This window comes from Caretta caretta, chromosome 10 (assembly GCF_965140235.1).
Source record: "Caretta caretta isolate rCarCar2 chromosome 10, rCarCar1.hap1, whole genome shotgun sequence".
Taxonomy (NCBI): Eukaryota; Metazoa; Chordata; order Testudines; family Cheloniidae; genus Caretta; species Caretta caretta.
The window spans coordinates 83,059,552-83,085,832 of NC_134215.1; the positions used below are offsets into that span (position 1 = coordinate 83,059,552).

The following is a 26,281-nucleotide window of genomic DNA, read 5'->3' on the forward strand; positions in this document are numbered from 1 at the left end:
CGGTATCAAGTGGAGTGCCCCAGGGGTCAGTCCCAGGGCCAGTTTTGTTCAACATCTTCATTAATGATCTGGATGATGGGATGGATTGCACCTTCAGCAAGTTCGCTGATGACACTAAGCTGGGCGGAAGAGGTAGATACACTGGCGGGTACAGATAGGGTCCAGAGTGACCTATACAAATTGGAGGATTGGGCCAAAAGAAATCTGATGAGGTTCAACAAGGACAAGTGCAGAATCCTGCACTTAGGACGGAGAATCCCATGCACTGCTACAGGCTGGGGACCGACTGGCTACGCAGCAGTTCTGCAGAAAAGGACCTGAGGATTACAGTGGATGAAAAGTTGGATATGAGTCAACAGTGTACCCTTGTTGTCAAGAAGGCTAACAGCATATTGGGCTGCATAGTAGGAGCATTGCCAGCAGATCGAGGGAAGTGATTATTCCCCTCTATTCAGCATTGGTGAGGCCACCTCTGGAGCATTGCATCCAGTTTTGGGTCCCCCACTACAGAAAGGATGTAGACAAATTGGAGAGAGTCTAGTGGAGGGCAACGAAAATGACGAGGGGGCTGGGGCACATGACTTATGAGGAGAGGCTGGGGGAACTGGGGTTATTTAGTCTGCAGAAGAGAAGAGTGAGGGGGGATTTGATAGCAGCCTTCAACTACCTGAAGGGGGGTTCCCAATTGGATGGAGCTCGGCTGTTCTCAGAGGTGGCAGATGACAGAACAAGGAGCAATGGTCTCAAGTTGCAGTGGGGGAGGTCTAGATTGGATATTAGGAAACACTATTTCACTAGGAGGGTGGTGAAGCACTGGAATGGGTTACCTAGGGAGGTGGTGGAATCTCCATCCTTAGAGGCCTGGCTTGACAAAGCCCTGGCTGGGATGATTTAGTTGGTGTTGATCCTGCTTTGAGCAGGGGATTGGACTAGATGACCTCCTGAGGTCTCTTCCAACCCTCATATTCTATGATTCTTGGATATATTTCATTTGCGCCTAACATTAGTGACCTTCCATTTTGCTTAAATTCATTTATCATCAATGCTAGTTCACGCAGAACATGAATGAAAACGTCCTTTAACACATAGGGGATGCTGCATGCTTGATTATGCTGAACACATGCATCATCGCTGCACTGGGAACCTTGCAGATAAACAGAAACAAACCAGGATTTACTCTCTACCTTTCATGAGTTACTTAAACCAAAAATCAGACGCCACGCCAGTGAACTTTGCCTATATCAGTAGTCATGGGACTGGAGATTCCCTTTTTTTTTTTGTTTGTTTGTTTTGTTATTGTCAAATATTAAGATTTCAATTTTATGAAAAATTTAACTTCTTACAGCACAGCTGTGTAGCGTAATCACAAGAGAAAAGCTACTTTAAAACTCAAGGGAAGATACAACTCAAGAGTTTCTTTTGGATTACACAGCATTTGGAATTTTCACTTACTACACGTTTGAAACCAAATTCAGATTTACTTTTCTTTTAACTTCAAAAAGACATTCTCCCTAGTTTATATAAGACTTACTACCTCTTCCAGGACAGCGGACATGTCCGTCTACTGTCCAGCTAGTGCTGTCCTGCAAGTGGGAATCACAACATTACATACTTGGTGCTAAATGCTGCTGAGAATTTTAGCAGTGCTCATTCATTCCAAGATTCACAGCCAGTGCAAAGGGACTCCTCAGGAAGGGGTTCACACTCTGACATGCTGCTGGGGTATTATTTACACTCTACACAGGATGCATAATTGTGACCTCACATCAATACAAAAAAGTCAATGGAGCTGAATAGCTAGGAGATCAGAATCAGTCCTAGTTAGGAACACAGCTACAATAAAGTTCAAGGCAAAAGGAGGTATTGCCCAAATCCACCCTCGACCAAGATGCTGCAGTCTAGGGAGGTCAGATATGCAGGTTAAAGGGAGAATAAATTTCTTTAGGAGGGAAGTGGAAGAGCTTGCCCTCTCGAATGACAGAACACTCTGATACACTATTGCAGCTGGAACCAGAATTCCAGATTTCCTAGAACCTGTGCTCTGACAGTGCCTCTTTCTTGGACCAGAAAACTTACTACCAAAATATTCAGAGAAAGCTATTCTTATAGTATGTGTGGTCCAACAAGGATCGGAGAGTACCAGAAGTCCAGCAAGAATGCTGTTGTGATATTCCCAACCCAATTGTTCAGACTTAAAAGGTTCAACTAAGCATCCAAACTTACTGGGTTGTTTACTTGTTTCAGATAGCACCAACTCACTCAGAATCAATGTTTATCACTAATAAAGATGTAACAGTACTATAAAAAGGCAGATTTTTATTTCCTAGCCCCAGTCATACAGTAAGGGTTATATATTCCTGTCCCATGATGGGAACAGTAGCTACAATTTCCTCTCAACCTGTCACAGTACATCTTCTAAAGCTGACTGTATCCAAGTTTTTCTATTCACATGTTTACAGGAAAGATGTGGACAAATTGTAGAAAGTCCAGAGAAGAGCAACAAAAATGATTAAAGATCTCGAAAACATGACCTATGAGGGAAGATTGAAAAAATTGGGTTTGTTTAGTCTGGAAAAGAGAAGACAGAGGGGACATGATAACAGTTTTCGAGTCCATAAAAGGCTGCTACAAAGAGGAGGGAGAAAAATTATTGTTCTTAACCTCTGAGGATAGGACAAGAAGCAATGGACTTAAATTGTAGCAAGGGCATTTTAGGTTGGACATTAGGAAAAACTTCCTGTCAGGGTGGTTAAACACTGGAATAAATTGCCTAGGGAGGTTGTGGAATCTTCATCTTCGGGGATTTTTAAGAGCAGGTTAAATAAACACCTGTCAGGGATGGTCTAGATAATACCTAGTCCTGCCTGGAGTGCAAGGGACTGGACTAGATGACCTCTCAAGGTCCCGTCCATTCTATGATTCCATGATTCTATGTATGCCTTTTTCCAGACTCCTTTCACTTCAACCTCGGTAGCTGCTGCAGCTCTGTCAAACCATGAAACATTACACAATCGTGTCCATACACGTGTTTCCTTGTCACTCCATCAGTCGAACCAATTACAATGGCAATTAAGTCAACCATCTTGAAAACTGGTTCACTAATATAAAAGGAGCAGTCCCGTACTCATTGATTTCCATAGGATTAATCACAAATGACAGTTCCGCTTCATAAATATAAGTAGCAGGCTTGTACACTCGGTACAAACATCAGATATTGCAAATTTCTACGGCTCCAGCTATTATGTCTGAAAGTTCATTGAACATTTCTGTCCTCTACTTTGCTGAACAAACTGCTGCTTGTTGATCTCCATACAGTTTCGGGATTATATGGTACTCTTGATTTTTATGCTTCCATATTACTAATATTAGAGTATACACAGGCAGCATTTCCAAGTTTCCATTGCATTGTAAGTTTGAAGGGTGTGAGAGAATTAATATCTTTCACTGTCATCTTAATCTTGAGAGGAGATTTTCAAGCTAGTGTTTAAATAATGTTATCTTATTTAAAAATGAAGATAGACCTAAAGACTCCCACTGGAAACATCTATAGCAAGAGGGAAATCTGCTTGCTTCCGAAAAAAATGTAAGGGATAGCCATTCAAAAGCTTTCAAATAACTGGCTGCAATGTGAAGTAGGTAGCACGGTCAGAGATTAAATGATTTTAAAAATCCATCAGAGAATGCATAAAGCAGATTACTGGTAAATCAGTGAAAACAGCTTCCAAATAAGGTCTGAGGAGCAAGTGTTGTAGATTAGCTGATACTCATAGTACGGTTAACAGATATAACACCTGCTGCTTGGAGGATGCTTAGCCAGATAAAACCACAACATTTTTTGACCCAACTTCCAGTGTCTCTTTAGGAATGACTGAAATGCAAGAGGTGTTTCAGTTCAGGTTGGAAATGTATTAGAAGAATTGAAGAAATGTTTTCACAATACTTGCGTATACTCCCTGTTCTGAGTCACTTTTGTAAAATCTCCAAAGTTCTAAGAGAAAACGATCATTTATTGCATTTAGTCACAAGACTCACTTTGCACTTCTTCTGAAGAACTTTCTGCACTCCCTCCTGTACTTGTTTCCTTCATGGACCTGGCCTGAACAGATTATGGAAATGAATCTGAAGCTAATATTTGGGGCTAGATATTGGTACAGAGCCTTTCACCTCCAGGTCACCAGTTCCAAGCCAGCCATTTTGGCAGTGCTCAGAAGGGAACACGCAAAGTCTGTTCAGTTTCCCGCCAGAAGCGAGGTAGCAATCTAACGGGACACGTGTCCACTTTACAAGCTGCCCTCACAGCTGACACTTTCGTTGGCTGTATCGTCAGTAGTCCAGGACTGAAAGGAGACAAACTGAACCGCTCAGTTTTGGAGGTGGAAAAGTTGGTAATCCCAGTATGTGCCTTGGCAACACACACACACACACACAAAATCTTTTCCAGTCAAAATGAAGACTAATATTCTCTTTCCCGTAGACTATTTTGCCAATAAGCCACAAGGTACTGTTACAGTAAGATAAAATACTTTATTGATATGTAATACAAGAGAAAAAAATACATAAAACTTCCCCCAGTAAGGAAAAATTCAATACTAAAATAGCCCAGTATTAGTATTATCAAAACAATCAAATTTCTTTCCAACCAGAGCTTCAAATAATGTGATTAGAAAAGATTTTCTAAAAACTAAAGTATACTTGGTGAACTCACACATCTCATGGGACTCCTCTAGGAAACTGAAGGAAAACAAGAATGATCAGTTGTCACACTACAGCTAAATATATTAAACATGCATTTTCACAAGAGTTTGTTTTAGAAGTGCCTGCGTCAACATCCTCTTTTCCATATTTGGAGGTTGCCATTTCAGTGATACAGCAGGAAGCCCACACTCAAGGGCAGAGAGGCTAAACTCTGTTGGAAAACAGGAACCTTAAAAGCTGCCAGGTACAGTTTGGGGGTTTGTATTTTAAACCCAGTTAACATAACTGTAGTTAGATCAAGCACTTACAGAATTTACTGTACAACCCTGAAAGTCTACTTGCAGGAAAATATAGAGGCTGAATTCTGTTCTGTTCCATCCTGCCCTGCATCAGTGCCAGGATGACAGCCTCCTATTTGCTAATTAGGGGCAAATGCTTACTGACAAGTGTAACACTTGGTACGGAGCGTAGTACGGAGCTAGCAGGACTACTCTGGCAGCAAGGAGCATTATATCCCATAAGTAGTACTTACAGGGTCAGGCTCTACTCTGTTTATTCTGAGACACTAAGAAAAACCAGTGACTTTGTGGCTAGACTCTTGTTTTACTGCCATTTTCCTCGAAATAGTCCCAATTTTTGTATTTCCTTCCATAAAACTTGGCTGTAGATATTTCATTCTTTGGCAATATTGCACTTCCACTTAAAAAAATATGAAGCTCTGTTTTGTTTAACATGTGAATTCCAAATTAGATTTCTCTATGAATCTTACTATTTGCATCTTTCCCCATAAATAATCAAAAATTGATTATAGTACATAATTTACAGTGTTAATAAACCAGAAAAACCTCTTAAGCTTTTGCTGGAAATTGGTTGACCATCTGACACTTGAACTAGATAACGTACAACTTTATCAAGTGCGTTACTCAAACAATCTAGGTCCATTTTATGCATAATGAAATTTGAAAAAGTACATAAGAATAAAAATTGGACTATTGCATTTGAGACTGAATTGCTGTTCTACATTCATGATCTACTCCAGTCCTGCTGTTTCTTAGCCTATTGAAATCAGTGTTACAAAGCTTTAATGAAAAAATATATCTTGTAAAAAAGCATAAATGTTAGTGTCTGATGGAAAAAACTGATTTGTACCTCTATTAAAATGCGAAGGCACTAAATCTTAAATTACTTAAATAAAAGAATGTAACCTGGCCAGCCAAGCTACAATGTATACCTTGACGCTATCCATTTTGTTCTGTAGTTGATCTACTGTCAATCTGCTGATCAACTTAATATGATCACAAAAAGCACACTTTTTAACCATTAAAAAAAAAAAAAAAAAATCCAACAGTTACAGTATTTCAGCCACAGTCACTTCAGTTTAAGTTCACTGTCATTCACCCTTTGGAAATTAACAGTAGGATCAATTTGGAGGTGTTGTATTTGAGTTTATTTATTTATTCTAAAATGGTCAATCAGACACTAGAAGAATGTAACTACTATGTCATCATTTTGACTGCCAGCTTATACACCAATTGTAAAATAAATTCTACACACTTTATAATCCACATATTTGAAACATCTAATATTAACTAAAACAATTGCCCTATTGTTCTATTTTACAAGGGGTAAATGACTTCAGCCTCCTAGTGTTTTTCATACTTGGAATAATTTTTTTGGGGGGTGCATTCTTTTTACAGTTACCACGTCACGAAAAAGAGAAAGGCCATGAAGGTTAATACAGCTGTAACCACAGCACTCTTACAGGATGCAACAGCCATGCTACAGAACCAGCACTAAGCATATTAACAAACAAGCCCCTGTCTCATGCGAATGATCTGGAGTAAGGCAGCTTGAACATCTTCATCCATGTGGCCCTGGAAGTGGGGACAGGATTTTTTTAAAAACCACACTGCATTATTCATGACTAAAATTAAAACAAATACCCTCCCAAAATGAATGCATGGTCAATCACCATCTCATTGGTAAAACTGAATTTAATTAACCTTATTAATGACTGTGTGTCAGCAGAGTTAATTTCCAACTTTGCAGCACAGTGGCAAATTTCCTGTTTGAAATCGCTGTTTTGATTTAGAGATGCTGCTGTTCATATCTTCTGGACTGCCTTGCAGCTTCCTGCAATTATCTACAGTACTCAGCTATGATGGTGACTAGTATAAGAGTCATATTTAGGGTCTGAAATTGCACAGCTTCTCAGCTGAACCATGTTATTGTAACTTGCTGCAGCCAGTAATTATAGGGAAAATTTACTTGTCTTTGCATAAATTCATATTCCCTATTCAAAAGGAACAGGAGAGTTGAAAGTTCCCAACACTCATGCAACTCCTCCAGTGCACTATTTGGGATATGGACATGTATTGACAGCACTGTATTATCCCCCTTAAAGTGGGTCACCACTGTATGTTGTCTAGATGTCCATAAAAAGTGACAAGCAGATGAAGGCAAACACTAAATTTGACATGCTGCGGTGCTCTTTTCCTTCTCAGTTTCCTTCTGGAGCAATACCAGGCACCGCAAAAAGCCTTTTACAATAATTTAATGTGCATACAGGAAGCACTGACATTAGATATTACTCATTCACACACATTTACTTTGAAAGAGAATTTTCTAAAAAAAAAAAAAAAAAAGACCTAACATTGAAAACGAGTAACTTAATTTTTATAGACCCGCTAACATACCTGCACAGCACTAAGAAGATGTGTCCGATAAATTGAAATTACTTCTTGGTGCTGTCTATCAGCATCCTGTATGTAGAAGGGTGGGGGAAGGTGGAGAGAAGAATGTCAATATTTTCAAGATCAATTCTTCGTACAATTACAGTTTTGCTTGTTTGACTTTGCTTGTTTAAGTGTCGCATGACCTTAGAATTTCAAGGTTAGTTGTTTATAAAACCCTAACCGAAAAATGGAGCCTTTCAGCTTTAGTGTCAGCTTGAAGTGTTTTGCCTTGAAATAGGGCTTTCTCCACACCAGCCCCGGTGTTACCACCACCAACCTACTTGGACAAGAATAGAATTTGACTTCTGTTCAGAAGCCCCTGACTCAAGTCCCAATTTAAACTCACTTTATCACACTATGGGGGATGCTGCACACACTACCACGAATGTGACCCAATTCAATATAGATTTACACATACACCTCTACCCCGATATCATGCGGTCCGATATAACGCCGTAAAGCAGCGCTCCGGGGAGCGGGGCTGCTTTGCTCGTTACAGCCGAATTCGAGTTACCGCAAGCAGCTCCTCTGCGCCCTCCCCCCGCTACTTGCTGCGGCCCCCCTGCCCCAGCTCACCTCCGCCTCCTCCCACGAGCACGCCGCTGCTCCGCTTCTCCCCCCTCCCTCCCAGGCTTGCCGCGCCAAACAGCTGATTGGCGTGGCAAGCCGGGAAGGAAGGGGGGGAGAAGCGGAGTGGTGGCGGCATGCTCGGGGGAGGAGGCGGAGCGGAGGTGAGCTGGGGTGGGGAGCAGTTCCTCTCCCTACCCCGATATAACGCGGTGTCACCTATAAGACGGTAAGATTTTTTGGTTCCCGAGAACTGCGTTATATCGGGGTAGAGGTGTATGTGTAACTTTGCTCTCATGAGTAGTTTCACTGAAGTCAACAGTGCTACTACGCACATGAACAAAGATACGTTTAGGGACATTTATACTAAAGCCCTAGCACTTACTACCACAAACTCCAGTGAGGCTATGTACAGAACTACTCACAACAGTAAGCAGCACACTGGAATAAGCGTTTGCAGGCTTGGACACAGCAGGTGGGAGGACACCTCCCAGCACAGGTAACTCTGTACACACAGGGGCTTGTGCTAACCACTTGAATACAATCCAGCCCATTTCTCCCGCTTGCGTACTGAGGCTGCTAGGCCAACCCACCACCTTTGCCATTGCAGCCCCACTGCTGTTTCTAGCAGATTAGCTCAAACAGAGCTAGCACAGGTCAGTGGTACCCAAACTGGAAAGCGCCCTCCTAGTGTCTGACAACCCTGAGATTGTTAATCCCCTGGGACAGAGACTACCTTCCTTTGTGTTATACGGCACGGAATTCACTGCTGGCATGTGCAGTACACAATCTTACTGCAGCACCTGCACACAGGACTTATTCACTGATTTTGGATTAATACTGCAGGACGAGAACACTTCATTTGGACAGGTTTTTCCAAAAGACACTGCCACCTCTCCTCATGGGCACAGGAAAGCTGGGGCAAGTAGAAACCTCCAAAACTGTTCTATCGCAAAGAAATCACGTAACCACCACCATACTGGGTCAGACCAAAGGTCCATCTAGCCCAGTGTCCTGTCTTCTGACAGTGGCCAGTGCCAGGTGCCCCAGAGGCAATGAACAGAACAGGTCATCATCAAGTGATCCACCCCCTGTCACCCATTCCCAGCTTCTGGCAAACAGAGGCTAGGGACACCATTCCTGCCCATCCTGGCTAATAGCCACTGATGGACCTATCCGCCATTAATTTATCCAGTTCTTTTTTAAACCCTGTTATAGTCTTGGCCTTCACAACATCCTCTGGCAAGGAGTTCCACAGGATGACTCTGTGTTGTGTGAAGAAATACTTCCTTTTATTTGTTTGAAACCTGCTGCCCATTAATTTCATTTGGTGACCCCTAGTTCTTGTGTTATGAGAAGGAGTAAATAACACTTCCTTATTTACTTTCTCCACACCTCTATAATTTTATAGACCTCTATCATATCCCCCCTTAGTTGTCTTTTTTTCCAAGCTGAGAAGTCCCAGTCTTATTAATCTCTCCTCATATAGCAGCTGTTCCATACGCCTAATCATTTTTATTGATTTTTGTGAACCTTTTCCAATTCCAGTATATCCTTTTTGAGATGGGGCGACCACATCTGCATGCAGTATTCAAGATGTGGGAGTGCCATGGATTTATGTAAAGGCAATATGATATTTTCTGTCTTATTATCCATCCCTTTCTTAATGATTGCCAACATTCTGTTTGCTTTTTTGCCACACATTGAGTGGATGTTTTCAGAGAACTATCCACAATGACTCTAAGATCTCTTTCTTGAGTGGTAACAGCTAATTTAGACCCCATCATTTTATATGCATAGTCAGGATTATGTTTTCCAATTTGCATTTATCAACATTGAATTTCATCTGCCATTCTGTTGCCCAGTCACCCGGTTTTGAGAGATCCTTCTGTAGCTCTTCGCAGTCTGCCTGGGACTTAACTATATTGAGAAGTTTTGTATCATCTGCAAATTTTGCCACCTCACTGTTTACCCCTTTTTCCAGATCACGTTAAATAATGCCATTCTTTTCCTCAGAGGATCCTAGCTTCCTGCCCATCCCATTTCCCCGCTCCTAAACAACATATATTAAAACTTATTCCACCACTTCTGACAAAAATAGTAACACGCCTTATGACTGAGCTCTGGAGCAAAGTTCTACGTAAGTACTTACAGCCAGCTGCTGCTGCAGGGTTTTCACCTGGTGCTGGAGCATTTCAACTTGTTGGTTCTGTCTCTTTGAGGGAACCCCACAGGTGTATGTAAGCTGAGACAGGCCATTAAGAGCCTGCTTTAGTCGTTCTACATCATTAAGCAGCTCTGTTATCTGTAAGAGAAATACAAAGATTATAATGTTTCATTTTCTGAACATATTTATAAGAGAATATTAGTTTGCAAGGTCAACTAAAGGTTAACAAGTGTATGAGGACATCATTATATTGACCTCATCAATCTTGGTTTACTAGAAAAGTCTGTAAGAGAAAAAGAGAGATGCTTTGAAAATATATCAAATATTTTGCTCTCAGCTTCTTAGGATTCAGAAATCTGTAAGACATAGCCCATAGGTCAACCAGCCACTTATCTTCAGTGTGCAAATTAGCTAAGGCCCAGATTTCAAAGCAGGGCATCAGCCTTATCTTTTTTTGCAGGCGTAATGCCCACAAGTGAGACTGCCCTTAGGAAATTTGGCCATAAAGGTATCCAATTCTTCAGAGAAAGAGTACACACAGTACACATTTAACTACAGAATTAGCAGCTACTACTAGATGCGAAAACCTAGTTCTTTGGATGGTATAAAGTGCATATAACATTAATTCTGAAAGATATTGTAGGATAAAGTTATAATGCAGTGCTCCTTAATCCTAGTATAACAATAATGCGTCTTGTTTTAAAACTAAAATATCTTCATTAAATAGCATTAAGAAAACTGCAAGTCTTTTTCATCACATATTCATAATGCCTTAAATCTTCTCTTACATTGACTTCCCAATATCATTTGGTGTTAAACTGGCAAGCAACAGTGTCAAAATGACAAGGCAACACACAAAGGAAGCGGAGTATTACTTTTTTCAGATTATTTTAAAAAACAAAGTCTGCTAGTGGATGTAGTATTAATATTTTGAAATTGAATAATATGCATTTAAAACTTGAAAATTCTAGTAAAACAGAAATTTGAATAGTTCTGTGTTAGGGAGCAAAATTTTGGGGGAATTAAATAGCACTTTGCATAACAGCACACAAAACTGGTCCTCAGCTTTGAGAATTTGGACCGAATTCAGATGCCTACACTTAGGTGTGTAAGTGAGTGTGTTTAGGTAACTACATTTGCAAATTTGGCCCTTTGGATCTAAAGAGAGGCAGTTAATACTGTTAAATATTGAACACTTTCTGCCTACCTTGTTATCTTTTGCTTCCACTTGCTTTGCAGATTCCTGTATTCTTTTTTGCAAGTCAGTAATTGTTGTCAAAGATTTATCACATCTCTCTTTCTGGTCCTTAATTTCTTGTTCAATGCTGAAGCTTCTTGACTGCAACAATTCCTTTTCATCTTTTGCAGAAAGCTCTTCCTTTTTGGCTTGCAAAGCCTCTTCACACATTTCCTCATATTTTCTATTCAAGCTGGCTAAGTTTCCAGCGATGCTAGTAACCTGGGTCTCTAAGGCACTTTTCATGGATTTATACTCTGACATATCAACTACTTCTTTGCTCTCCAGTTCAGTTAAAGCTCGTTTAGTATTTTGAATCTCAGACTGGAGTTTAGAGATTTCCTCACTTTTTGCTTGGTTTTCTTCCACTTCCTTTTTCAAGCTAGTTTTGACTGCTACAATTTCTTTTTCAAATGCTTCTTTCATCTGCGTGTGTTCTGCCAAAGATATTGAGGAGTTATGTAGATCTGCTAATTCCTGCTGCAGTTCTCTTAACTTTTCTAGTTCTCGGTCATAACATGCCTTTTTACTATTGAGGTCTTCTTTTAGTTCCTCTATTGTGTGGCCAAGCGTTCTCTTCAAGGCTTCAAACTGTTCCACTGGAACATAGTGACCCTGCATGCGAGTTTGCATAGCAAGGGCCTCAGAAATCTGTTTAGCACTCTCTTCTTGTAGCTTGTCTTTTTCATGTTTTATCTCTGTGTATTTTTGCAGTAATTCTCTCAATTGCTTATTCAGTTCTTCCATTTTGCTGGTGAACATTTTTTCCATTTCATGGGATTTCTCAGCAAGAATGTAATTTTGTTGCAAGTCGTTTTCCATAGACAAAAACCCGTCCTTTAACTTCTCATTTTCCTGTTTGTGTTTCTGCATCTCCTCCTCACATTCTCTGCATCTCTGTGTCTGTTCTAGCAACTGCTGTTTTAGTTCTTTCACCATGGCTTCAAAGTTTCTCTCTCTCTCTTCAAAGCAGGCAACAGAGGCATATTTTGACTTAATGCATTCTTGAATTGTGTCAAGTTCCTTCTTCTGGGCTTCAATTTCTGCATGTAACTGTAAGATTTCCTCTTGGCCTCTCTTGTATTTAGCCAGTGACTCAGTGTTGTTGTCCTGTAACTCTTGCATGCTTTTATTTAAGGTAGATACCTTACTCTCATGATCTTTTAAACTTACATACTCTGTTTGTATGTGGTTCTGTAGGAGTCTCAGTTTCTTTTTCAAAGTTCCATTCTCTTCGTTTACTCTCATAAATTCTCGCTTTAGATCTTCAGTTTTTTCCTTCAGAACTGACAACTCTCTATTAGTCTTTTCTAATGTGCTGTTCAAGACTGTTTTAATCTCCTCATGTGTTTTGGCAGGTATGTATTGATCATTCAGAGAGTCCCTCAGAGTTGTGTTTTCAGACACTAGTTTGGAGACTTTTGCCTGTTCAGCATCATATTTTAGATGAAGCTCAGCAAGCTGCCTTTTAAGTTCCACAATGTTGGATTTTAAGGCTGCCACTTCTTTTTCGTGCTTTTCTGGAGACATGTACACAGCCTGGAAGTGACTTACAGTCTCACTTAAACTGGTCTTTTCCATCAGCAGCTTCTCAGCTTCTGCTTTGTTTTCATTGTACTTTTGCGTTACTTCAGCAAGTTTTTTGGTCAGATCCACAATAGTCAGATCATTTGTTTTTTTCATTTCTTCATTCAGTTTTAAAGGCACATATTGGCTTTTAATCTCAGATGTTAAAGTGTGTATTTGCTGCTTAAGCAGCTTGTTGTCCATGTGCACCCTTTCCACTTCCTTCTGCAATGTCTGATTCTTCGACAATTCAGAAATCATTTTTTCCAGTTCTTCAGTTTTTTTCTCAAATCTGCCCCTCATTTGTTCATGTTCCTCTGGCCTCACATACTGAGAAAATTTAGCTTTCTGACTCTCAAATTCCCTCTTTAAGAGCCGAAGCTCTGCCTGCAGTTTTTCATACTCTCTTTCCATCTCTACTAATTTCTTTGCTTTCTCATTCACTTCAGTTGATAATAAACTCTTCATATTTTCAAATTTCTCAACAGGTACAGAGAGGACTAACTTTGCTGCCATTTCTTTTAGCTGTCCTTGTACCTCCACGACATTTCTCCCACTCTTCTCTCGCTCCATCTCTAACTTACCGAGTTCCTTCTGCAACCTTTTGTTTTCCTCCAACAGCCTCCCCTCATCTCTCCTAAATTCCGCAACTAACAATTCATTTTGCTTGATTTGGTTCCTTAGCTTGCCTACTTCTGCAGAAGCTCCTTCATATTTTGCTTTCATGTCTTTCAACTGATCCTTTAGATCTTCTGTTAACTTATTGCTTCCTATAGCTGCTTCGTTAGTCAGATGATCTTTCAGCGCAAGAAAGTGGGTTTGCATTTGCTTTACTTTGCCTTCTGAGTCAAACATTCTCTTCTGCACATCTTTTAAAGCATCCTCCAATTGCTTTATCTGTCCATCAGATTCCTCCTTGGTTCTTTCACACTCTGATGTCAAAGCTTTGCATTCAGCTACCTTATGAGACAGCTCTTTCTGAAGTTTTCTTATTTCTTCTTTTGCTGTGCCATAAGAGATTCTCATGTTGTCTAGCTCTCTCTTTAGAATTTCATTCTCGGAACTGGAGGATTGGCTAGATAGTGACAGTTCCAGTGGTCTCAGCACAGACTTGGTCTGCAGATTAGTTGGCAAAGAAATAGATACATGCTTAAAAAGAGAAATTTGTTCAATTTATTCTTCATATTTTTTCATACATTACTTCTTTAATTATGCTCATCTAAAACATATACGCTTTACCTCCATTGTATATTTCAGATTTACAAGCAGTTTATAATTTGTGAGCAGGAACAATTAATGCAGGTAATTTAGACCAGGAATCCAAAATATATTTTGGCTTATATAAGCAAAACTATCAGTATTACAGAGAAACTATGCAACTTTACTTGTAGCCGTCATTCAAACATCTAGAAGTTGAATGATCTGAAGATGTTAAGAGTATAAAATAAATGTAAGTGTACTGAATGCATGCACATTTTTCATCATTTAGGAACTGAGCCCACACTCATAAGAGTCAGTGAAAAGATCCCCACTGGACTACACTATAAATTGAACTGGGCCCTAAAGGTGTAGTTTGTTTTCACTGGAATTCAATGGACAAATTATGCTAAACTTCAGGGGAATTTAAAGGAGAAAAGCTGTGGAGAAGGGTAACTGATTGTACTTTAATGCTATGAAATGGTCTGCTCCAGTGCTGTCAAAAACTAGGAAAAAAAATTCCCCGATTACAAATACTGTAGTGCAATCTCTATCATGAAAGTTGAACTTACAAATGTAGAATTATGTACAAAAAAAACCCCTGCATTCAAAAATAAAACCATGTAAAACTTTAGAGCCTACATATCCACTCAGTCCTACTTCTTGTTCAGCCAATTGCTCAGACAAACAAGTTTGTTTGCATTTGCAGGAGATAATGCTGCCCGTTTCTTCTAAACAATGTCACCTGAAAGTGAGAACAGGCATTTGCATGGCACTGTTGTAGCCAGCATTGCAAGATATTTACATGCCAGATGCGCTGAAGATTCATATGTCCCTTCATACCAACCACCATTCCAGAGGACATGCGTCCATGCTGATGACGGGTTCTGCTTGATAACAATCCAAAACAGTACAGACCGACGCATGTTCATTTTCATCATCTGAGTCAGCTGCCACCTGCAGAGGGTTGATTTTCTTTTTTGGTGGTTTGGGTTCTGTAGTGTCCGCATTGGAGTGTTGCTCTTTTAAGACTTCTGAAAGCATGCTCCACACCTCGTCCCTCTCAGATTTTAGAAGGCACTTCAGATTCTTAAATCTTGGGTCCAGTGCTGTAGCTATCTTTAGAAATTTAACATTGGTATCTTCTTTGCATTTTGTCAAATTTGCAGCAAAAGTGTTCTTAAAATGAACAACATGTGTTGGGTCATCATCTGACACTGCTATAACATGAAATATATGGCAGAATGCGGGTAAAACAGAACAGGAGATATACAATTCTCCCCCAAGGAGTTCAGTCACAAATTTAATTAACACATTTTTTTTTTTAACAAGTGTCATCAGCATGGAAGCATGTCCTCTGGAACGATGGCCAAAGCATGAAGATGCATATGAATCTTTAGCGCATTTGGCATATAAATATCTTGTGGTGCCAGGTACAAGAGTGCCATGTGAACGCCTGTTCTCACTTTCAGGTGACATTGTAATTAAGAAGTGGGCGGCATTATCTCCCGAAAACGCAAACAAACTTGTTTCTCTTAGTGATTGGCTGAACAAGACATCTCGTAGGACTGAGTGGTCTTGTAGGCTCTAACGCAGGGGTTGGGAACCTTTCAGAAGTGGTGTGCCGAGTCTTCATTTATTCACTTTAATTTAAGGTTTCGCGTGTCAGTAATAGAAGTTTTTAGAAGGTCTCTTTCTATAACTCTATAATATATAACTAAAGTATTGTTGTATGTAAAGTAAATAAGGTTTTTAAAATGTTTAAGAAGCTTCATTTAAAATTAAATTAAAATGCAGAGCCCCCCCGGACCAGTGGCCAGGACCCAGGCAGTGAGAGTGCCACTGGAAATCAGCTCAGATGCCGCCTTTGGCACATGTGCCCTAGGTTGCCTACCCCTGCTCTAACGTTTTACATTGTTTTGTTACTGAGTGCAGTTATGTAAGAAAAAAACCCTACATTTGTAAGTTGCACTTTCATGATAAAGAGATTGCACTACCATACATGCATGAGGTGAACTGAAAAATACTATTTCTTTTGTGTATCATTTTTACAGTGCAAATATTTGTAATAAAAAATATAAAATGAGCAGTATACACTTCATATTTTGTGTTGTAATTGAAATTGATATATTTGAAAATGTAGAAAAACATCCAAAAATATTTAATATATTTCAATTGGTATTCTATTGTTTAACAGTGCAATTAATTGTGATTAATTTTTTAATCGTGATTAATTTTTTTTTTTTTTTTAGTTAACTGCGATTAATCAACAGCCCTACTTCCTAACTGTCATGGTGGTTAAGCACTGGAATAAATTGCCTAGGGAGGTTGTGGAATCTCCATCATTGGAGATTTTTAAGAGCAGGTTAGACAAATACCTGTCAGGAATGGCTTAGGTAATACTTAGTCCTGCCATGAGTGCAGGGACTGGACTAGTTAAGCTCTCAAGATCCCCTCCAGTTCTATGACTGTTCGCTTGAGCCCAAATTACCAAACGATCCAGATTTGTCATCTTCGTTATTTACTACTCCCCCAATTTTTGTCTCCTCTGAAAACTTTCAGTAACGATTTTTTTCTTCCAGGTCACTGATAAATATGTTGAATAGTGTAGGGCCAAGAACTAAGCCCTGCAGGACCCCACTAGAAACACACCCACTCGATGATTTCTCATTTACAATTACATTGAGACCTATCAGTTAGCCAGGTTTTTATCATTTCAATGTGTGCCATTTAATTTTATATCATTCTAGTTTTTAAATCAAAATTTCATGGGGTACCAAGTCAAACACTTTATAGGAGTCTAATTATACTACAAATCAGCACTATTACGTTAATCAACCACATTCGTAATCTCAAAGAAAAAAAAAAGATATCCAGTTAGACAGGATCTATTTTCCGTAACCACATATTACCACCCTCCTTCAATTCTTTATTCATTGAGTCCCATATCAACAACAGGGTCAAAGGCTATATTGGAACTGAGCCACAAATTAAACAGCTATGTCACACATTTCCTCTAGAGGGCACTAGAAGTTACAAAAACAGCTTAGTGAGATTAATATAGTGTTTATTATAGAATACATTTCTGTCTTACAACTGTACCTACTTCAAGCACTGTTTACATGCCCAGGAATACATATAGAAAGAGATACATCACAAATATCCACACACAATGTTAATATAGTCTTACCTGTGATTCTGTAGCAAATACTTGACCCTGTTTAACCAGCATATCTTCTTTCCCTAGATTACCATAGAATAAGGGATAAAATAAAAACCTCTTCTTTCAAATAGCCATAGGACACCTTACTTCAATGAGTAGCCCCCTCTGACTTGCATACAGGTTCATGACAGACCAAATAATGATTTATTTTGTTTTACTACATAGATATTAATGCTGTGCTCATTCAGATTAGTTGGTAATCATACTTGAAAATTAAAAGTATACCCAAATCAAAAGAGGGGTGGTTTGTGAGCTCAAAAGCTTAAGAATACACACTACAAAGCACTTGTAAATATGGATAGATAAGCTTGCACCAAAGCCTTTCAATCATTCGTATAGAAACTCACATTTAAGAAATATTCTACCAGCCATTCATACATAATATTAACTTATAAAACTAACACTGGACTTTTAAAAAAAATCTCTTTAAATTGGGCCAACAAATCTCTTTTTAAAGATAATTAACATCATTGATAAGAGCTCAGATTCTACAGCAACAAACACCAATATAGATTCTGAACAAAAAACTTGACTAAATCAAGAACCTAAGACTAGTGATCTTATATGTTGTTCTCAATCTTTGTATATTTACAACATAACTATTCAAGTTGTCTTTTATCAACTATTCTATTTTTTATTTAAATTGGTTTAGCAAAATTCACCCCCTATTATTACAGAATATGCATGCCCGTCCCTGTCAACTAGTCAGAGGATTAATGTTAGCTCACCCTTTGCTGGGGGGTTAAATGAGATCTGGATACCTATTCAGGACAGGAACATCTACCCTCAAAGAATAAATCTGAGTGTACAGAAGTGAGACCTATAGGTTAAACCCAGTTACTATTAAGATTAGCATGAGACTAGAAAGAAAAACAGAAATAAAGGGCAACGGTTTCACTTGAATTTTTTGAGATTGCATAATGCATTTAAAGAGAGAGAAATTCTAAAAATAAAATTAAACACTGTTACCAAAATCACTTCCAGAGCCCAGATAGTCACGCTGAAATGAAAAAACAGATTGCAGCAATTGAGATAAAAATAAAATATTCATTTTGTTCTAATTTTACATACAGAATGAGATGCTAATACAGGTACCTAATTTTCAGTTACAGTTTCAGTGGCATAAGATGTCTTTCAGGACAATTATATTTTTGTTTTTAATGATATAACTGGTATTATTGCCACAATATTTATGAAAAAATACATATTTATTGTTTGAGTTGAACTACAACATACCTCATAGTGTTTAAGTTTAGATTTCAGAGCTTCAATACTTCTTAAGCTTTCTTCCTGCTGTTTTTCCTTGGCTGTTAAGAGTCTTCTCAGCTCATCTTTCTGAAGAACAAGAGATGGTTCTGTTTGAGATCAGCTATTCAGCACTATATCCAGACCCGTAAGCATTTAGAACACTTATTAAAATCCCGAGTTAAAGTTTCAGGGGCTCTCCCATTAGAGGTTAGCGGTCAGAATCCCTTGCTTTCCAATGCCATAGATTTCTGACACGAACATCTGTACATTTAATAATCAAGTGAACATGTAAATGATGGCAGAGACAAAACATGGATAACATGGCTGCATGCACCAGAAGTCTGCTGTGTTAATGAGAGTCACTACTTTAGTATTGAAAGAGCTATAAAATGAGCAATCTAATTCAAAGATGCATTGGAGTGCTTTACACAACATCCTTGTGACAAGATCTATGGTGGTGATGCCAGGAATCTATGTAACTCGTACAAAGCAACACTAAATTTAAATAATTTTGGCTCTCATTAATCAAAAGCTATTGCCTTCACTGTACACAAGTGGAAAATATGGGAAAGAATTCATACGGTCAAAAATACAGCTGTGCAACTTTTGTATGGAAAGGTGAACGTGTAGCATTTTAGTTTTGAAGTGGCAATGGTTAAAGCTGCCGTGTAAATGACGTAATAAAAGTCATAAGATGAACAAAGGGAATTATTTTACTCAAGCTAAAAGTTAATACTCAAATTTAAGGTGGAGAGGTGAAAAATGAGTTTTCCTACCTCACTTTCAAGATCATCTGCAACCATTTGCTCCTAGAAGGCAACCAAAAATCCCATGCCCCCCACCCCCACAAAATCATTTCAGTTATATGTTAACAGGGTTTTGTGTGTATTTGATAAAACAATCACTATATTTTAGTCCAGAATGATACCTGCTGCCAACATGTCTTTCCCTTTCATTTTCCACGTTCCTCTAATTTTTGGCAGGGAAGCACCTGCAATCTGCCATATTCCAAATAAAAAAAAGCAGGAATTACATAATGTTGAAGTCTTAAAATGCATGCTAATATGGCAGATTGTGCTTCCAAATTATTGAGGTATGCATCCTTTCTTGAGTTATTTAACACATTTTTTAGAACATAAGAACGGCTATACTGGGTCAGACCAAAGGTCCATCAAGCCCAGTATCCTGTCCTCTTGACAGTGGCCAATGGCAGGTGCACAAAAAGGGAATGAACAGACAGGTAATCATCAAGTGATCCATGCCCTGTCACCCAATCCCAGCTTCTGGCAAACAGAGGCTAAGGACAGCATTCCTGCCCATCCTGGCTAATAACCATTGATGGACCTATCCTCCATGAATCTATCTAGCTCCCTTCTGAACCCCACAACACCCTCTGGCAAGGAGTTCCAGAGGCTGACAGTGCATTATGTGAAAAAATACTTTCTTGTGTTTGTTTTAAACCTGCTACCTATTAATTTCATTTGTTCTTGTATTAGGAGAAGGAGTAAATAACACTTCCTTATTCACTTTCTCCACATCTCATGATTTTATAGACCTCTATCATGTCCTGCCTTAGTCGCCTCTTTTCCATGCTGAAAAGTCCCAGTCTTATTAATCTCTCCTCATATGGAAGCCGTTCCATATCCCTAATCATTTTTGTTGCCCTTTTCTGAACCTTTTCCAATTCCAATTTGATGATTTTGGATGAAAATGAATGCTAGACATGTTTCTCTTGGTGCTGCTGCTCAAAGTAGTTAAAGGTTCACTTTGTTGTAATCATGACCATCAGGTATGAACATACCAATGGATGCTTATAACACACTGGAACTGAGTTATGCATACACATGTACACGCTTGATTTTTTGATTACTGCTGTTTAACTGATTACTGCTATTTAAGTTTAAAAAGTACTTGTGAAGAAAGTGCAGGGGCAAAACATGGCTTCCAGTAAACAAGGGGTTAACTCCAGCTTTATTTTCCTCTTCCATTCTACAAGCTCTCAGAGGGCTGTAAAGGCAGAGGGGGGATACACAATGCCTCTGGATGAGAGCTGTGAGAGCCCCAGGTTGGGAATCTTGGTTTCAATTTCTGCTGATTGAAGCTTTGCTCCTGCTGAACTTTCCTGTTAATTACTACAGTTTCATGTCTGCTGAGTCACCCCCAGGAGCTCTCAGTACTAAAGCATCAAAGCAATGCCCTAGAAGCAATCCACTTATAGTTAATGGATAATCACATTTGGGTTTTTCCCAGCTGTTTTTAAATACAGAATAACAGATACTATTAAAGGCAGAATATCTGCTTTTAGCCATGCATCTGAGATTAGAATTTGTTCTTAAATCTGTAACATGAACCACCACATGCTCTACAGTCTCGATTGTGATGTAAGGCTGTCGCTCATATTTGAGTATCAATAGAACTACTTCTAAAGCAACGTTTCATCACATTCTAGAAATGACCACAGTATCAAAAGGTCATCTGCCTATGGATATACCGTATTGCAGCAAAAAGCCACGTAACAGTGAGTCAACAAAAACAGCTCACAGGGAAGCAATAAAAATGTTACAGAGCTTGGTTATCTGTATTTTCCCGCCACCCACCCATACAGGAGTCAAAGCCACCCATTAAACTGAGAAAGTAAAATGATTAATGAAGAATCCTTCAGGAAGTGAGAGTGACAGCTTTCCCACATGCATTCCTTTCAAAACAAGCATTGGTTATTCATCAAAGAACATCAAATTAAAGTTCAAAGCAGGATTTTTTTAATTTTTTTTTTAAGTTAAATTAAGTAATTCCGTTTCCCACAGATGACTCTTATAAGAGCAGAGAGGCTGTTGATTTCCTGGTGGAACATTTGATTTGAGAAAACGAGCAACCCAGCAATAAATCCCTGGCTCCTTTTTTAATGTTCAGTTCATTGTGAATTGTTGAAATTTCCATTTCAAGACTTTAGACAAAGCCATTCTGATGTACTATGCCAATTTCAAAAGAATGGCTTTGTTATTCAAGTTAGACGATTGTTAGTTTTTAAACAGGATTATACAAAAACTATTTTTACCTCGTTCAGTTGTAGCTCTAATACACTGACTCTGTTTAGAAGTATTCTCTGTTCCTGTTGAATCTCTTTCAATCGGTCTTTCAAATCTTCATTTTCTGCTTCCAGTTCCTGAAACAAAGAAAATGTAGGCGTTTTAACTAGTAATGATAATGGTCCTTCAGAACACCAATGCTTGTTTAACAAAATTCACAACATATCTGCAGCCTCTCTTTAAATCATTATACCTAGTAAACTTATCTAAAGCGCCTTCAGATTCTCCACCACTAAATTCTTGTCCTTGGATGGATGTAATACACACACAGTTTTTAATATAATCTTTCCCTGTCCATACTCCAGTGCTGACAGCATTTCAAGAGCTACTTTTATCTCCTGGCTCTCAACATATAAAAAACAAATTGTGTTGAAAAAAAAAAAAAGAGTAGTCTGAAACCCAGCCACTGTGTTTAAAGATGTAATCTAAAAGACACTTCATCGGCATGAGGCATCATGATAGCCTTTTAACATGCTGCATGCCTGAAGTGCATCGGATGTAACCTTAATCACATCTATTAAGCCAGAACAAATGCATTCACTGTCTTTTTTAAATAAAGTGCAATATTTCCAATTAGCATAGTACCCTTTATCAGAATGAGATACATACATGCTTCTTAAACTAAAATACATTATTGGCCATTTTAATTTTTTCCCACTATTAAAAGACTATTTTATAAATATATATTAAAAAAAACCCAATGACCTATTTAAACAGACAAAAGCTAAAAGTTCAGAGTTAAGCTACCATTACAGTAACTTCTCATAATGCACATAGTAAGGTACTTTAATAGTACAGTTGCTACAATAAGATATGCAGGATTCTCAGTTTCAGGACCTATGATGTCAAGTCATTCTGTTGTATACTAAAATATTTCATAATGGCAGCCTCAGTTTTAAATTGGCTAGTTTCCCCAGTTTAAAAAATTAGCCCCTCAATGTTATTTCACTTTTTAAAAATACTCTACTGGCATACTAATAAGCTGAGGAAGGAAATGCCATAGATTATTCTATCAATTATAGCAAGCAAATTCATTTTCTAGTAAGACACCTACTAATATATTTTATTTTATATTTTCCTTAATTCAGTGAAATGCTTAAAAGGTTGAAATAAAAGTTAGCTTCTTATTACACCATCATTTATCAACATTTGAGTGCTCTTTACAGAATCTACCTATTTTAACTAATAAAAGCCTCTGCAGAACATATTCTAAAATAGACACTACATACAACAGGGGTGGCCAACCTGAGCCTGAGAAGGAGCCAGAATTTACCAATGTACATTGCCAAAGAGCCACAGTAATACGTCAGCAGTATAGGCGCCGACTTCTGCTGGCACCGGTGCGTGCTTGACCACCCTCTGTCCCCGGCCCTGCCTCTTCCCCACCTCCTCCCCTGAACGTGCCGCTTTCCCGCTCCTCCCCCCTCCCTCCCGGAGCTTGTTATGCTGAGAAACAGCTGTTTTGCGGCGGAAAACGCTGAGAGGAGAAGCGGAGACGTGGCGCGCTCAGGGGAGGGGAGCTTGGCTGCCGGTGGGTTCAGAGCACCCACCAATTTTTCCCCATGGGTGCAGCACCCGTGGAGTTTGTACCTATGGTCAGCAGCCCCACCATCAGCCCCCTTCCCCGCCCCCCCCCCCCCGCTTCCAGTGCCTCCCACCCACCGGGAGCCCTGCTGATCAGCTGTTCCGTGGTGTGCAGGAGGCTCTGGGGGGAGGAGCAAGGTTACAGCAGGCTCAGGGGAGGGGGCAGGAAGGGGTAGAGTGGGGGCAGGGCCTGTGGCAGAGCCAGGGGTTGAGCAGTGAGCACCCCCCGGCACATTGGAAAGTTGGCGCCTGTAGCTCCAGCCCCAGAGTCGGTGCCTGTACAAGGAGCCGCATAGTAACTTCTGAAGAGCCGCATGGGGCTCCAGAGCCCCAGGTTGGCCACCCCTGACATACAACATAGGGCACAAAAGGGAGAACTAGCTTAAAAATGTCCTGCTCATAGTTATCAGGTGGAATTAGTAAGAGTGTGTCTCATAAATCATGAGGAAACATTAGGAAAATTTTGTAAGGCCTATTTCTTGCTTTTCCATTTACATTTTCTCTACAGTGTACAAGACTCAATCATAAACCAGTAATTCCCTCACTGTCGCCTCAATCCTGAAAGGTAGTAGACACCTTCATCTCTCACTCTAGAGGAGGTACTCAGCACCTGAGAAAATCAGCATCTACACGAAGAGAAATGTTTAATAGCTCAACCTTAGGCTGTTTGAATTGATTAGCATGCATTTTAAGTGGAAGACTTTTTTATTGCATTTTAGCCAGATGAAACACTGCAGAGATTTTATCCCTTTTTAAAAGATGGCTAACAAATCGCACACTTGCAACATTGCATGTCAGTAATGTTGAGAGCTGAAATATTGCATTCCTCTTATGGGAATAGACAATGTGCTTTATAACCAAACCCCAATCTTTAATCAGACTTGTTGATTATCAAATAAAATATACAAAGCACAAACCCCTTCCTGCTCTTTTTATTCTGATTTACCTGCATGCTTAGCGGTTCCCTCTGATACTGCTTGAAGTTCACTTCTTGTGCATACAGCGGATTCAGTTTCTGTGACACATTAGTAACCTGTTATTGCAGCATTAAAACATAAAATCATAAATTTAAGCAAACTAAAGTCACGCTCTTTCTGGATACAGCATGTAAGCCCAGTGTTTTCCAACTGAGATCAGCATTATACTTCATTATATATCCCACGGGGGGTAGTGTTACTACTAGTTCACGCTTACTCTGCTCTGTTATATTTCACAGAGGATAAAAATCAGATAAATTGTTGTAGTCTTATTTCTAATCCCCAAACTAATACGGATATCATTTAAATATCAAGGCCCAGGTTGTCATCTACAACCAACAAGCACTGAATGCAGATGAAGAGGGGTGTCACTTCTGCACCAGTGCCTATGTTTAATAACAGCTGCTTTGAGCCTACTCTAAACCATGCTAGCAGTCGAAGATCACCCTGCCACGCCACATGCCCTTCACCGCAGGCACACTTATGTTCCTTAGTGGCCTAGACAAAAATGAGCCGCTCTTGTGGTTTTACTCCGCTGAGGCATTCCCCTGTGCTAGGGCGTCTTCCATGAGCTCTCTAACTGATTTAAGAGGTCTGAGAATCAGAGCTAAGTTTCAAAATAACCACATACAAATTAAGAGAATCAGAACTTGCTCCCAAAGATAAGCAGTATAATGATTTTCCGTTCTATGGACCAGGCAATTTTAGCAAATAAAAGTCAGGCCCCTGGCCAACATGAAGTGCTACTGAGGAAATATTTTTAAAATGTGAGGATACCCGTGAGCGTGCCCGGCCCTGTTTCACATACTAGTCATCTCTGCTTCTGGACCGACGGGCAGCAAGCGGAAGAAATATACAATAGCAGTTTTTTAAAAAAGCTTTAGAAAAGAGTAATTTAACTAATGAATCACTTTCACTTGCCTTGCCCACTGGATGGGATTTAAATCAGTGTTACCGTTTACGGCACATTAATAAAAGTTAGAAACCCCAGGAGCACCTGGGAGTCACATTCTGTATAAGCATTTCAGCATTCGCCACAGAGGATCATTTAGATGGAACAAAAACTTAGAGAAAATATTACTGAGGATGGATTTAGAATAGAACTTCGATTCACACGGTGTCTTTCACACAAGCAAAGTCATGAGGTTTGTGACAGTGCAGTAATGGTGTATAAACAGCCACCATTGTGCTCACCAATAGCTCATATGCAGCTCTGGACAACAGAAAAAGTTTATTGACAAAGAATGTTGGCCAGAACAACAGGGACATCCCTATTCATTCTGAGAAGTACTGTATCATAATACAGTGTTCTTTCTAGGCAGTCATCAGACATGGGCAAAGAGGACAGGGGGCCAACATCTTGCCAGAGTGGAACCTTTACAAGAATACAACATGCAGTGTCAGTAATGCATATGAACGTATGAGCTTCCTCGGTGACAGACATTTAGTGAGACATTTAGCATAGAACAAATAAAGCCTGACCTTTTGTTCAGGCTGTCCTTTCTTCATAAGCTCCCTTGCTAAAAAGCAACAAAAGTTAGGTTTTTAATTTTTTATATATACTTAATTTAAGTTAGACATTGATGTAACAGTGATATTAGAGGAAATATCTAATTACCAATTGGCATTTCTGATTTGTTAACAAAGAATAATCACAAATCCAAATAGTTTTACTATTAGTAAGACAATGATACCTATTTCAGGAGCTGTCTAAACAAGTAGTCCTATTTAAAATGCATCATTTCCATTTTTGATTATTTTCCAAACGTATAACATTTTTACATCATATACAATATTAGGTTTTGTAACAGCATAACATTACAATGGAGCAGGGGTAGGCAACCTATTGCCCGCGTGCCGAAGGCAGCCCACGAGCTGATTTTCAGGGTCCTGGCCACCCAGGAGGGCTCTGCATTGTAATTTAATTTTAAACAAAACTTCTTAAACATTTTTAAAACCGTATTTACTTTAGTTTAGTTATATATTATAGACTTATAGA

General features: G+C 39.2%; 1 protein-coding gene across 2 annotated transcripts in view; it reads right to left on the reverse strand.

Moving 5' to 3' along the window:
• Positions 1-4,504: 4,504 nt before the first annotated feature.
• The window catches only part of UACA (uveal autoantigen with coiled-coil domains and ankyrin repeats), a 74,181-nt gene continuing 52,404 nt past the window's right edge, over positions 4,505-26,281 (reverse strand). For both annotated transcript variants that reach the window (XM_048867119.2, XM_075133265.1), the window contains exons 9-19: positions 25,765-25,802; positions 24,252-24,338; positions 21,691-21,798; positions 19,412-19,444; positions 18,624-18,722; positions 18,357-18,387; positions 17,355-17,407; positions 11,372-14,083; positions 10,150-10,302; positions 7,392-7,457; positions 4,505-6,569 (exon numbers count right to left, since the gene is read on the reverse strand). In XM_048867119.2, coding sequence (XP_048723076.1) covers positions 6,498-6,569; positions 7,392-7,457; positions 10,150-10,302; positions 11,372-14,083; positions 17,355-17,407; positions 18,357-18,387; positions 18,624-18,722; positions 19,412-19,444; positions 21,691-21,798; positions 24,252-24,338; positions 25,765-25,802 — 3,452 coding nt within the window. In that variant the 3' untranslated portion in view covers positions 4,505-6,497. The remainder of the gene's footprint in view (positions 6,570-7,391; positions 7,458-10,149; positions 10,303-11,371; positions 14,084-17,354; positions 17,408-18,356; positions 18,388-18,623; positions 18,723-19,411; positions 19,445-21,690; positions 21,799-24,251; positions 24,339-25,764; positions 25,803-26,281) is intronic.